This window comes from Salvelinus namaycush, chromosome 18 (assembly GCF_016432855.1).
Source record: "Salvelinus namaycush isolate Seneca chromosome 18, SaNama_1.0, whole genome shotgun sequence".
Lineage (NCBI taxonomy): Eukaryota > Metazoa > Chordata > Actinopteri > Salmoniformes > Salmonidae > Salvelinus > Salvelinus namaycush.
In genome coordinates, this window is record NC_052324.1 from 26,428,823 (window position 1) to 26,441,195 (window position 12,373).

At 41.4% G+C, this 12,373-nt stretch overlaps 1 protein-coding gene across 1 annotated transcript; it reads left to right on the top strand.

Annotated features, from left to right (window-relative positions):
* Positions 1-6,012: 6,012 nt before the first annotated feature.
* LOC120062889 (intracellular hyaluronan-binding protein 4-like) lies at positions 6,013-8,929 on the top strand. The gene is made up of 7 exons (XM_039012956.1): positions 6,013-6,244; positions 7,152-7,293; positions 7,521-7,637; positions 7,713-7,790; positions 8,119-8,290; positions 8,421-8,588; positions 8,864-8,929. The coding sequence occupies exons 1-7, from the start codon at positions 6,013-6,015 to the stop codon at positions 8,927-8,929; spliced, it is 975 nt and encodes a 324-aa protein (XP_038868884.1).
* Positions 8,930-12,373: the final 3,444 nt, after the last annotated feature.

A 12,373-nucleotide genomic window follows, 5' to 3' on the forward strand; every position in this document is an offset into this window, starting at 1 on the left:
TCGACCGATTATGATTTTTCAACGCCGATACTGATTATTGGAGGACCAAAAAAAGCCGATACCGATTAATCGGACGATTTTTATATATATATTTGTAATAATGACAATTACAACAATACTGAATGAACAATGAACACTTTTATTTTAACTTAATATAATACATCAATAAAATCAATTTAGTCTCAAATAAATAATGAAACATGTTCAATTTGGTTTAAGTAATGCAAAAACAAAGTGTTGGAGAAGAAAGTAAAAGTGCAATATGTGCCATGTAAAAAAGCTAACGTTTAAGTTCCTTGCTCAGAACATGAGAACATATGAAAGCTGGTGGTTCCTTTTAACATGAGTCTTCAATATTCCCAGGTAAGAAGTTTTAGGTTGTAGTTATTATATGACTATTTCTCTCTATACCATTTGTATTTCATATACCTTTGACTATTGGATGCTCTAATAGGTACTTTAGTATTGCCAGCATAATCTCTGGAGTTGATAGGCTTGAAGTCAAACAGCTCAATGCTTGAAGCATTGCGAAGAGCTGCTGGCAAAGGCAGGAAAGTGCTATTTGAATGAATGCTTACGAGCCTGTTGCTGCCTACCACCGCCCAGTCAGACTGCTCTATCAAATCATAGACTTAATTATAATACAATAACACACAGAAATACGAGCCTTAGGTCATTAATATGGTCAAATCCGGAAACTATCATTTCGAAAACAAAACGTTTATTCTTTCAGTGAAATACGGAACCGTTCCGTATTTTATCAAACGGGTGGCATCTATAAGTCTAAATATTGCTGTTACATTGCACAACCTTCAATGTTATGTCATAATTATGTAAAATTCTGGCAAATTAGTTCGCAACGAGCCAGGCAGCCCAAACTGTTGCATATACCCTGACTCTGCGTGCAATGAACGCAAGAGAAGTGACACAATTTCCCTAGTTAATATTGCCTGCTAACATGAATTTCTTTTAACTAAATATGCAGGTTTAAAAAAATATACTTCTGTGTATTGATTTTAAGAAAGGCATTGATGTTTATGGTTAGGTACATTCGTGCAACGATTGTGTTTTTTTCGCAAATGCGCTTTTGTTAAATCATCCCCCGTTTGGCGAAGTTGGCTGTCTTTGTGAGGAAGAAATGGTCTTCACACAGTTCGCAACGAGCCAGGCCGTCCAAACTGCTGCATATACCCTGACTCTGTTGCACAGAACGCAAGAAAAGTGACACAATTTCCCTAGTTAAAAGAAATTCATGTTAGCAGGCAATATTAACTAAATTTGCAGGTTTAAAACTATATACTTGTGTATTGATTTTAAGAAATGCGTTGATTTTTATGGTTAGGTACACATTGATGCAACGACAGTGCTTTTTTCGTGAATGTGCTTGTTAAATCACCCATTTGGCGAAGTAGGCTGTGATTCAATGATAAATTAACAGGCACCGCATCGATTATATGCAATGCAGGACAAGCTAGATAAACTAGTAATATCATCAACCATGTGTAGTTAACTAGTGATTATGTTAAGATTGATTGTTTTTTATAAGATAAGTTTATTGCTAGCTAGCACCTTACCTTGGCTCCTTGCTGCACTCGCATAACAAGTAGTCAGCCTGCCACGCAGTCTCCTCGTGGAGTGCAATGTAATCGGCCATAATCGGTGTACAAAAATGCCGATTACCGATTGTTATGAAAACTTGAAATCGGCCCTAATTAATCGGCCATTCCGATTAATCAGTCGACCTATAAATTCAATCTCTCCTCCACTATGAGCCAGGAGAGATTGACATACATATTATTAATGTTAGCTCTCTGTGTACATCCAAGGGCCAGCTGTGCTCCCCTGTTCTGAGCCAATAACAATTTTCCTAAGTCCTCTTTGTGGCACCTGACCACACGACTGAACAGTAGTCCAGGTGCGACAAAACTAGGGCCTGTAGGACTTTCCTGTTGATAGTGCTGTTAAGAAGTCAGAGCAGCGCTTTATTATGGACAGACTTCTCCCCATCTTAGCTGGTGTTGGATCAATATGTTTTGACCATGACAGTTTACAATCGAGGGTTACTCCAAACAGTTTAGTCACCTCAACTTGCTCAATTTCCACATTATTCAAAACAAGATTTTGTTGAGATTTAAGGTTTAGTGAATGATTTGTCCCAAATACAATGCTTTTAGTTTTTTAAATATTTAGGACTAACTTATTCCTTGCCACCCATTCTGAAACTAACTGCAGCTCTTTGTTAAGTGTTGTAGTCATTTCAGTCACTGTAGTAGCTGATGTGTATAGTGTTGAGTCATTCGCATACACAGACACACTGGCTTTACTCAAAGCCAGTGGCGTGTCGTTAGTAAAGATTGAAAAAAGTAAGGGGCCTAGACAGCTGCCCTGGGGAATTCCTGATTATACCTGGATTATGTTGGAGAGGCTTTCATTTAAGTGATAATGTCGTCAAAACCAGTGTTTGGAGGATATATTGGCACGGGTGTTGTTAGGCCCGAGACAAAGTCATTCTCCTTAAAAGCAAGTTCTATGTGCGCTATTTCTATGTGCCGTACTTAAGTTGATTTTTTGCATCTTTTACTTTCGGTTTTGTACACCAGCTTCAAACAGCTGAAAATACAATATTTTTGGTTATTGAAAAAATATTTAACAATGATTCCCTACACTATACTATATTGCTTGTTTTGTCACATGAACTGAACTTAGGCGAACTATTAGAATTTTAGCAACTAGGAAATGGTAGAGCGATTTCTGCATATTGTACCTTGTACAAGTAGTACATCCAAATAAAACAGGTCAAGTGAATCACATGTCGTGGTTTCTAAATACTCCAACAGTGAATGCACACTACTGTTCAAAAGTTTGGGGTCACTTAGAAATGTCCTTGTTTTTGAAAGAAAAGCACATTTTTTGTCCATTAAAATAACATCAAATTGATCAGAAATAGTGTGTGTAACGCTCGTCGTCGGTGGAAGGAAGAGTGGACCAAAGCGCAGCGTGGAAAGTGTTCATGATATTTATTTACAAGAAACACTCAAACAAAAATAACAAATCCAAAAACGAAAGCGAACAGTTCCTTCAGGCAGAGACACTAAACAGAAAATAACACCCCACAAAACCCAAATGGAAAATCACAACTTATATATTATCCCCAATCAGAGACAACGATAGACAGCTGCCTCTGATTGGGAACCACACTGGCAAAACAACAAAGAAATAGAAAGCATAGATTTTCCCACCCGAGTCACACCCTGACCCAACCAAACATAGAGAATAAACAAGGATCGCTAAGGTCAGGGCGTGACAGTGTGGACATTGTTAATGTTGTAAATGACTATTGTAGCTGGAAACGGCTGATTTTGAATGGAATATCTACAGAGGCCCTTTATCCATAACCATCACTCCTGTGTTCCAATGGCACGTTCTGTTAGCTAATCCAAGTTTATCATTTTAAAAGGCAAATTGATCATTAGAAAAACATTTTGCAATTATGTTAGCACAGCTGAAAACTGTTGTTCTGATTAAAGAAGAAATAACACTGGCCTTCTTTAGACTAGTTGAGTATCTGGAGCATCAGCATTTGTGGGTTCGATTACAGGCTCAAAATGGCCAGAAACAAAGACCTTTCTTCTGAAACTCGTCAGTGCCTAGAAGGTCAGCATCCCGGAATCACCTCTTCACTGGTGACGTTGAGGCTGGTGTTTTGCGGGTACTATTTAATGAAGCCGCCAGTTGAGGACTTGTGAGGCGTCCGTTTCTCAAACTAGACACTAATGTACTTGTCCTCTTACTCAGTTGTACACCGGGGCCTCCCACTCTTTATATTCTGGTTAGAGCCTGTTTGCGCTGATCTGTGAAGGGAGTAGTACACAGCGTTGTATGAGAACTTCAGTTTCTTGGCAATTTCTCACACGAAATAGCCTTCATTTCTCAGAACAAGAATAGACTGACGAGTTTCAGAAGAAAGATCTTTGTTTCTGGTCATTTTAAGCCTGTAATCGAACCCACAAATTATGATGCTCCAGATACTCAACTAGTCTAAAGGACAGTTTCATCGCTTCTTTAATCAGCACAACAGTTTTCAGCTATGCTAACATAATTGCAAAAGGGTTTTCTAATGATCAATTTGCCTTTTAAAATAATAAACTTGGATTAGCTAACACAACGTGCCATTGGAACACAGGAGTGATGGTTGCTGATAATGGGCCTCTGTACGCCTATGTAGATATTCCATTCAAAATCTGCCGTTTCCAGCTACAATAGTCATTTACAACATTAACAATGTCTATACTGTATTTCTGATCAATTTGATGTTATTTTAATGGACAAAAAAAAAAGCTTTTCTTTCAAAAACACAATTTCTAAGTGACCCCAAACTTTTGAACAGTAGTGTAGGTTACAGTCCACTTGTCATTATAGCCACAAATGGTGGGAAAATGTTATGAAAATCTAGACATGGTGTAACAGGTGCAGTGTGTAATTCCTCAGTTTGCCATTGTTTGCCATTATATTGCTGGAGCTTTGATAAGAAGGCCCAGGCCTTTAAGCACATGGCTACTTACAACAAGCAAAAAAAGAAACACTGTCAAATGCGTGTATTTTTCAGCAAACTTAACATATGTAAATATTTGTATGAACATAACAAGATTCAACAACTGAGACATAAACTGAACATGTTCCACAGACATGTGACAAACAGAAATGGAATAATGTTTCCCTGAACAAAGGGGGGGTCAAAATCAAAAGTAACAGTCAGTATCTGGTGTCGCCACCAGCTGCATTAAGTACTGCAGTGCATCTCCTCATGGACTGCACCAGATTTGCCAGTTCTTGTTGTGAGATGTTACCCCACTCTTCCACCAAGGCACCTGCAAGTTCCCAGACATTTCTGGGGGGGAATGGCCCTAGCCCTCACCCTCCGATCCAACAGGTCCCAGACGTGCTCAATGGGATTGAGAGCCGGGCTCTTCGCTGGCCATTGCAGAACACTGACATTCCGGTCTTGCAGGAAATCACGCACAGAACGAGCAGTATGGCTGGTGGCATTGTCATGCTGGAGGGTCATGTCAGGATGAGCCTGCAGGAAGGGTACCACATGAGGGAGGAGGATGTCTTCCCTGTAACGCACAGCGTTGAGATTGCCTGCAATGACAACAAGCTCAGTCCGATGATGCTGTGACACACCGCCCCAGACCATGACGGACCCTCCACCTCGATCCCGCTCCAGAGTACAGGCCTCGGTGTTCCTTCGATGATAAACGCGAATCCGACCATCACCCTTGGTGAGACAAAAACGCGACTCGTCAGTGAAGAGCACTTTATGACAGTCCTGTCTGGTCCAGCGACAGTGGGTTTGTGCCCATAGGTGACGTTGTTGCCGGTGATGTCTGGGGAGGACCTACCTTACAACAGGCCTACAAGCTCTCAGTCCAGCCTCTCTCAGCCTATTGCGGACAGTCTGAGCACTGATGGAGAGATTGTGCGTTCCTAGTGTAACTCGGGCAGTTGTTGTTGCCATCCTGTACCTGTCCCGCAGGTGTGATGTTCAGATGTACCGATCCTGTGCAGGTGTTGTTACACATGGTCTGCCACTGCGAGGACGATCAGCTGTTTATCTCATCATCTTGATAAAACAACTTGTGTTATGTTGTGATCATGAGATAAATAATTCGTAATCTCGACATAATAATTATTTGATTGTTGTCCTCTCTGGGCTTTCTTGATAAACAGAGATGGTTGTAAAAAAGAAAACTTCTCCTTTAAGAGTCATGAATATTAAACATACATGGGCGAGGTCTCTTCTAGTTCCCCCAGGTGAAACCATTTAAAACTCACGACCAAACTATATGCGTCTACTAGGTGTTTAGCAAGGTCATGTAAAATGCACGTTATACCTTAAACAACGTGTGGGTTGACTTCAGCAGTTTAACTATATTCGCTACTTTATGAGTACTGTGTGGTAGCTACATTTCCATGGCTTTGAAGTTGATTGGCGTTTCCGAAAATGCAGCGATGCTCCCGGACGACTACGGTTGTGTGGTGGCGAATCGTTTCTGTCAGCTTGTGGATGACGAGGCCGACCCGTTTGACTTTATAAAACAGGCCGAGGTACAAAAGGAGAAGAAAAAGAAAGCAAACCAAATGACAGTGAAGCCTAAAAAACCTGGACAGAGGGAGTCCCAGGGAGATAGGCGGGTCTCCGTTTTAGCCGACAGAGAAGACAACCTGCCAAGAAATGAAACAGGCAGGTGGCTAGTTTAGTAGGCTAGCTAGCAAAGTTAACTAATGGCTGGCACTGCCTAATTGGCTAGCTAATAAATGCGCTTGCGTCTGTTCTGTCAAAGTGAAATTGTGTGTAGTGCACATGGATTCATTTAATGAAATGGCTACTAGTTAGACACCAAAGAAAGTACTTGGTAAAGCCTGGTTCGGGAGTTCTTTCACGTCAGTGAAGAGGGAAAGGATGCCACTGCAGCAGACTAGAGATGCACCCTATAATGTGTAAAGTTACAACAGGAATCTGTTCCAAAAACTTCGTGAAGTACAAGGTTGCCGACAAACGCACACAAAGTAGCATGATCAATTCACCTAACTAGCTGCCGAATAGGCATCAACTCACCACGTAAGTTAGCTTATTCCTAATGTTTGGCCATAGTGAGGACAGACATTTTTTGGAATAAACGTGGTGAGTGAAAATTATGAAATGGCACATTCCTTACCCGGTATCTTATTCGGCCGCTTTACAACTTTGTATGCGTTTGGCAACCTGGTTATTTACGAAGTTTTTAAAACATTCCTGTTGGACCGTTCCACAAGTTATACACACCCGTATGGTTGCATTGACGAGCATAGAGGGCGCTATGATTCTACCCTGAAAATAACTTCATGCCACTGCGTAATTCTGGCAGTCAGGCCTGCCTAGTCCTATTTCTAAATGGTGTAAATTCAGTTGATTTAGGTGCTTTCAGCACTGTGCTGATGCTGCAATGTCATTCAGAATGAGTGGCATAACAAATGGGTGATGTTTCAGTAGACTAGATATATTGGCATACAATGTTATTGTCCACTCAGAAACGGTCTACAGTAAATTTGCCTTATCTCTAGATGATGCATGACAAATTTTACAATTCCATTTCAATCTCTGTTTTCAGGTGCTAAGTGGTCTGCCCGAGGGGGAGGGGTCCAGAATGAGAGCAGAGGGGTGGTGGAGGCTGAGAGTGGTGCAAGGCGAGGTGTCCTTGGGGAACGCAGGACCAACCAAGAGGAACACCCACTGGATTACTCCATCCAGAAGTAGGTCCCCTTTCTGTGGAGATGAGAATGTTCCATTTGTCACTTGTTCCATCGCCTTCCTGGCGTGTGGCTATCCTATGAGCTTGGCCAAAGAAGCCTAAAATGTTTGACACTGCAAATGCCATGCTCAAATGAAATGTTATTTCATTACTTTGTCATTTAAAAAAAAAATGTTCTCATATGGCCATCATTAGGACCTTTAACTTTCTCCACTTATGTTCTCTCAGGCCAGCTCATTATGCTTATGGCCAAGTTCAAGGAGGTGGAGGTGGCTACAGAAACATGGATACTACCGGTAGCTTCAACCTGAGAGGCAAGAGAGAATATGAACCCCACTGTGGAACGTGAGTGTTTATCAACGTTGCAAAGTAATGTCATTGTTTACCACATGGTAAATGTGAAGTTTTCTTGTCTTTCAGAGGCATCTCCCTTGAGGAGAAGAGAGGAGGACGTGGGCCCTGGAACAGGGGCTGTGTTCAAGACCCTATTTCCATGGGGTGAGTTTACTACCTGTTATTGATTATTTTACATTATAAATCCTAGCGACGGATGGTTTAGCATGGTTACGATCTTATCTATAGTGAGGTAGGGGTGATTGTGAAGCCTGATGCAGGAGGCATCCCACCTGAGGCCGGTCAACAGCCAGCAGCGATGGCGGGAGAGAATCAGTGAGTCACCGCACACGGGGGTGAATCCAACGCATGCCCTCCACCACAACTCAACTTTTGGGGGGTGATAACAAAATCAATAGATACTGGGAAGATGCACAGTGCAACAGGTTTATTTGTTTTTAGCAGTTTTATTTATCCCTGGCATTCATCACAGCCTATCGGAGGTGGAGGGGGATGTGGTGGTCCAAGTTGCCATGGAGATGTCTCTGGACGAGTGGAAGGCCCTGCAGGAGCGGAGTCGCCCCAAGGCAGAGTTTAACCTCCGTAAGCTGGACTGCAAGGTGCCCTCCAAGGCCAGAGTAATACACAAGTCCAAATGCATTGAGGTGAGTGACCCCTTCAGATTAGAGCTGTGGAGCTTGACCTTTGGCAGGACCCATACATAAGCAATTTGGCATTTATTTGTGTTAAAGTTGTCATGTTTCTGTTGTCTACATTTGGCATTTCCTCTCCTAGAACTTGAAGGCGGAGTCTGTGGAGGAAGAGGACTGCCACTTCTCCAGTCTGCGCAGGTCTGCCAATGACATCACTTCCCACTTGGAGTTCAACTTTGGCAGCCTGCTGCGCTCCAGCCGAGGGGGGAAGGGACAAGGCAGGGGGGAAAGAGGGGGGATGACTGAAAGGGTAGGTCTTCTCTCCTTTAGACAAGATGCTGGAAACCACTACATTAGGGCAGGGGGTTTAATGATTTTTATACAGACCAGTTTTATTTTGAAGTGAATGCTGCTGGCAACGGTTTGACCATTTCCTGGTAAAAACATATTTTTATTAAATACAATGACGGATTATTTCTTTATGTAATCTGACCATTTTGTTAGGTGAGAATTTATTTCAGAAGCATGAGAAGAAGAAAAAAACCTATCCCACTTGTATTAATGTCCTGTTGTGCTTTTCTCCAGGCTTATGTCTTAGCCCCAAACCCAGAAGACCCTGATGACTTCCCTGCATTGGCTGTGGGGAGATAAATTATATGGTGATTAACCTAATACAATTTGGGAACTTATACATGGTGTGCCTTTACATTTTTTTTTTTTTATATATGTCTTGAGATTAATTATATTACAAAGGATTCCCTGTTTACATTTGCCTCCTGGTGAAATGGGTTGCTCTCTACTAAGCACTGTTTGTTGCTATGCCAACACACTGGTCTTGTGTACATTTGTTATTTCTCCTCCTGGCTTGTGTTCTGACTGAAGCAATGTTCAATAAGACCTGTGACAAATGCACTGATGGCTGGTGTCTTGTCTTACTCTGTTCCTCTTAAGGACACGACAGCCCAACAGTAAGGTTGGCCTTGCACAGTGGGTGTCCTGCCCCAGACAGAATATTGGCAGTCCATTTTCTTATAATTTTCCAATGATTCTACATTTTCAATAGCCACTGTTCAACACCCAGGTGTGATCTACTGCGAACGGCTGACTGTTCCTGTTGAGCTGTCTTGTACTTTACACACTTGTCTTACCAGTTAGGGGTGTTCTGTGGTGACTATGATGTACAGCTGCAGACAATGTTCAGAATCTTCACAGCACACACAAAACATGAACAATTCTCCCCTGTGATCAGCAACTATCTACACCTGTTCTCTGCTAGCACAATTAACTGTATAAGACTCAAGTACAAAGCTTGGAAAACAATGGAATGCACTAGTAAGGGGTGTCCAGAGTTCAGTTTGTAGAATAACAAAGACAATGGTGAGTACAAGTGGTGGGATTTTATTTTAAAACTACTCCATGTGCATGATAATCACGAATGAGGTGTCCCTTAAGGACTTATTTTTTTGTAATACTTATCTGATAGTATGGTTCACGAGTACAAAAATATTTACAAAGTACAAATCAAATGTTTTCAGTATATCAAATGTGACTTATTTACAGTTAAGTACAGCATCGCAACAAATACAGATGAGAAGCTTCACTGGGTAAAAGGGCATAGAAATGCAGACAAACCAGATATTCAGTGTGGCATTGTAGTTACATTTCTATATGCAACATTCAGAAAGATACCCCCTAGACTAGACAGCCTTCTTGAACAAGAAAAATGACTTGAGCTAGGCTTTTCACAACTTTTTATCTACAAAACACTAAGCAACTGGGCATGAAATTATCCTTAAAGGTTCAATCTGAGCGGTGCCTAGCTCTGAAGGACCTTTGTCAACAAGCAAATAAGACATGTTAGTCTGACAGTTCAGGATTGCTGTGGCAACTTTCAACGCTTATGTACAGGAAACTTCAAAAATAAAGGAACCAAGTGTTTTATAGGGCCACCCAAACGGCGTCAATGTGCCTGGGCAGATATTCTACAAAAGTGGACCTGGTGACACACCCGCTATGCTCTGCTGAGACCCCTCTTTCAAAGTCACTGGGGACTTTATACATGACCCTAAGCATTATGGGATGTTAATTGCCTAATTAACTCAGAAACCTGAGGCGTATACTACGTACCTGGTTTGAGGAGTTAGCTTCCAACTCAGGATAACCAGAAGTGGCTCATCTTTTAGCCAGGTACATTATGCTGCAATTAATGATTCAGAACTAACCTGCTCCGGGACAGGCTAACTTCATTAATACACGTTTAGGACCAATGAAATAGATTACCTCCCTCTCGCAAACATTGTCATCACCTTTATGAGGGATGACCGATTTTAAATATTGTATTTATCAAATGTTTATTAAAATACCTATCACATATTTAACAGGATGCATTTGAAAGTTCAAACAGTAAAACTTTTGTTTGACGTTATACAATTATTTTATCCATAGGAGTGGGGAAAAGGTTGTGTGCATTATAAGTAATACAAGACAGACAGCACTTCTAATAGCCTATTTCACATTATAAACTGGGTTGTTAAAGCCCTGAATCCTGATTGCTTAAATATACCCCGGCTTTCAGCCAATAAGGCCCGAGGTGGTGTGGTATATGGCCAGTATACCATGGGTAAGGGCTGTTCTTATGAGCAACGCGGAGTGCCTGAACACGGTCCTTAGCCATGGTATATTGGCCATATTTCACAAACCCGAGGTGACTTATTGCTATTATAAAACTGGTTTCCAACGTAATTAGAGCAGTAACATTAAAAGAAAAGTTGTCATACCCGTGTGATACGGTCTGATATACCACGGCTGTCAGCCAAATCAGCATTCAGGGCTCGAACCACCCAGTATATATTAGACCGTATACCATGGGTATGACAAAACATTCATTTTTATTGCTCTAATTACAATGGTAACCAGTTTATAACAGCAATAAGGCACCTCGGGTTTTTGGTATATTGCAAATATACCACAGCTACAGTGGCGTGTATTCATGAATGCCAGGCTTCCCCAAATATTTGACCCCAAAAAAAGGATATAAAATAATTTCTTTCATCTGTGTTTTCATAATTTGATGCCAGCAAGCATTTGGCCTCCCTTGATAAATGTTTGTTATAAAGGGATTAGCGCAACTGTGGGTTGTCCTGGTGCAGCAAAACAGGATGCACCTGAACTCAATTGAGTCTCACAGCAAAGAGTCTGAATACTTATGTAATTATTGCTTTTATTTACTTGCAAAAATGGTCTAAAAACCTGTTTTTGCTTTGTCATTATGGGGTACTGTGTGTAGGTAGATTGATGAGAACAATAAATAATTTAATACATTTTTGAATAAGGCTAACGAAATGTGGATAAAGGCAAGGGGTCTTAATTCTTTCCGAATGCACTGTATCACGGTGGCGTATGAATGAATGGGTTAACAACGGAATTATCACAACATAGGTTGTAATATGGCTTTTTTCCCCTGGCTTGGCTTCCTCAGTGAATTTACCCACGCACGCTACTGCACGGCTAACACGGAACACAAACCGGCTGCGCGCGTACATAAATGTATTTTGTCCCCCACACCAAACGCGATCACGACACACAGGTTAAAATATCAAAACAAACTCTGAACCAATTACATAAAATTTGGGGACAGGTCGAAAAGCATTAAACATTTATGTCAATTTAGCTAGCTAGCTTGCACTTGCTAGCTAATTTGTCCTATTTAGCTAGCTTGCTGTTGCTAGCTAATTTGTCCTGGGATATAAACATCGAGTTGTTATTTTACCTGAAATGCACAAGGTCGTCTACTCCGACAATTAATCCACACAAAACAGTCAACCAAATAGTTTAGTCATCTCTCCTCCTAGGCTTTTTTTTGACTTTATATTGCGATTGGCAACGTTCATAAATTAGGTGCATTACCGCCACTGACCTCGTTCGTCTTTCAATCACCCACGTGGGTATAACCAATGAGGAGATGGTACGTGGGTACTTGCTTCTATAAACCAATGAGGAGATGGGAGAGGCAGGACTTGCAGCACGATCTGCGTCACAAATAGAACTGACTTCTATTTTTAGCCCATGGCAACGCAGACGCTCGTTGGCACGCGT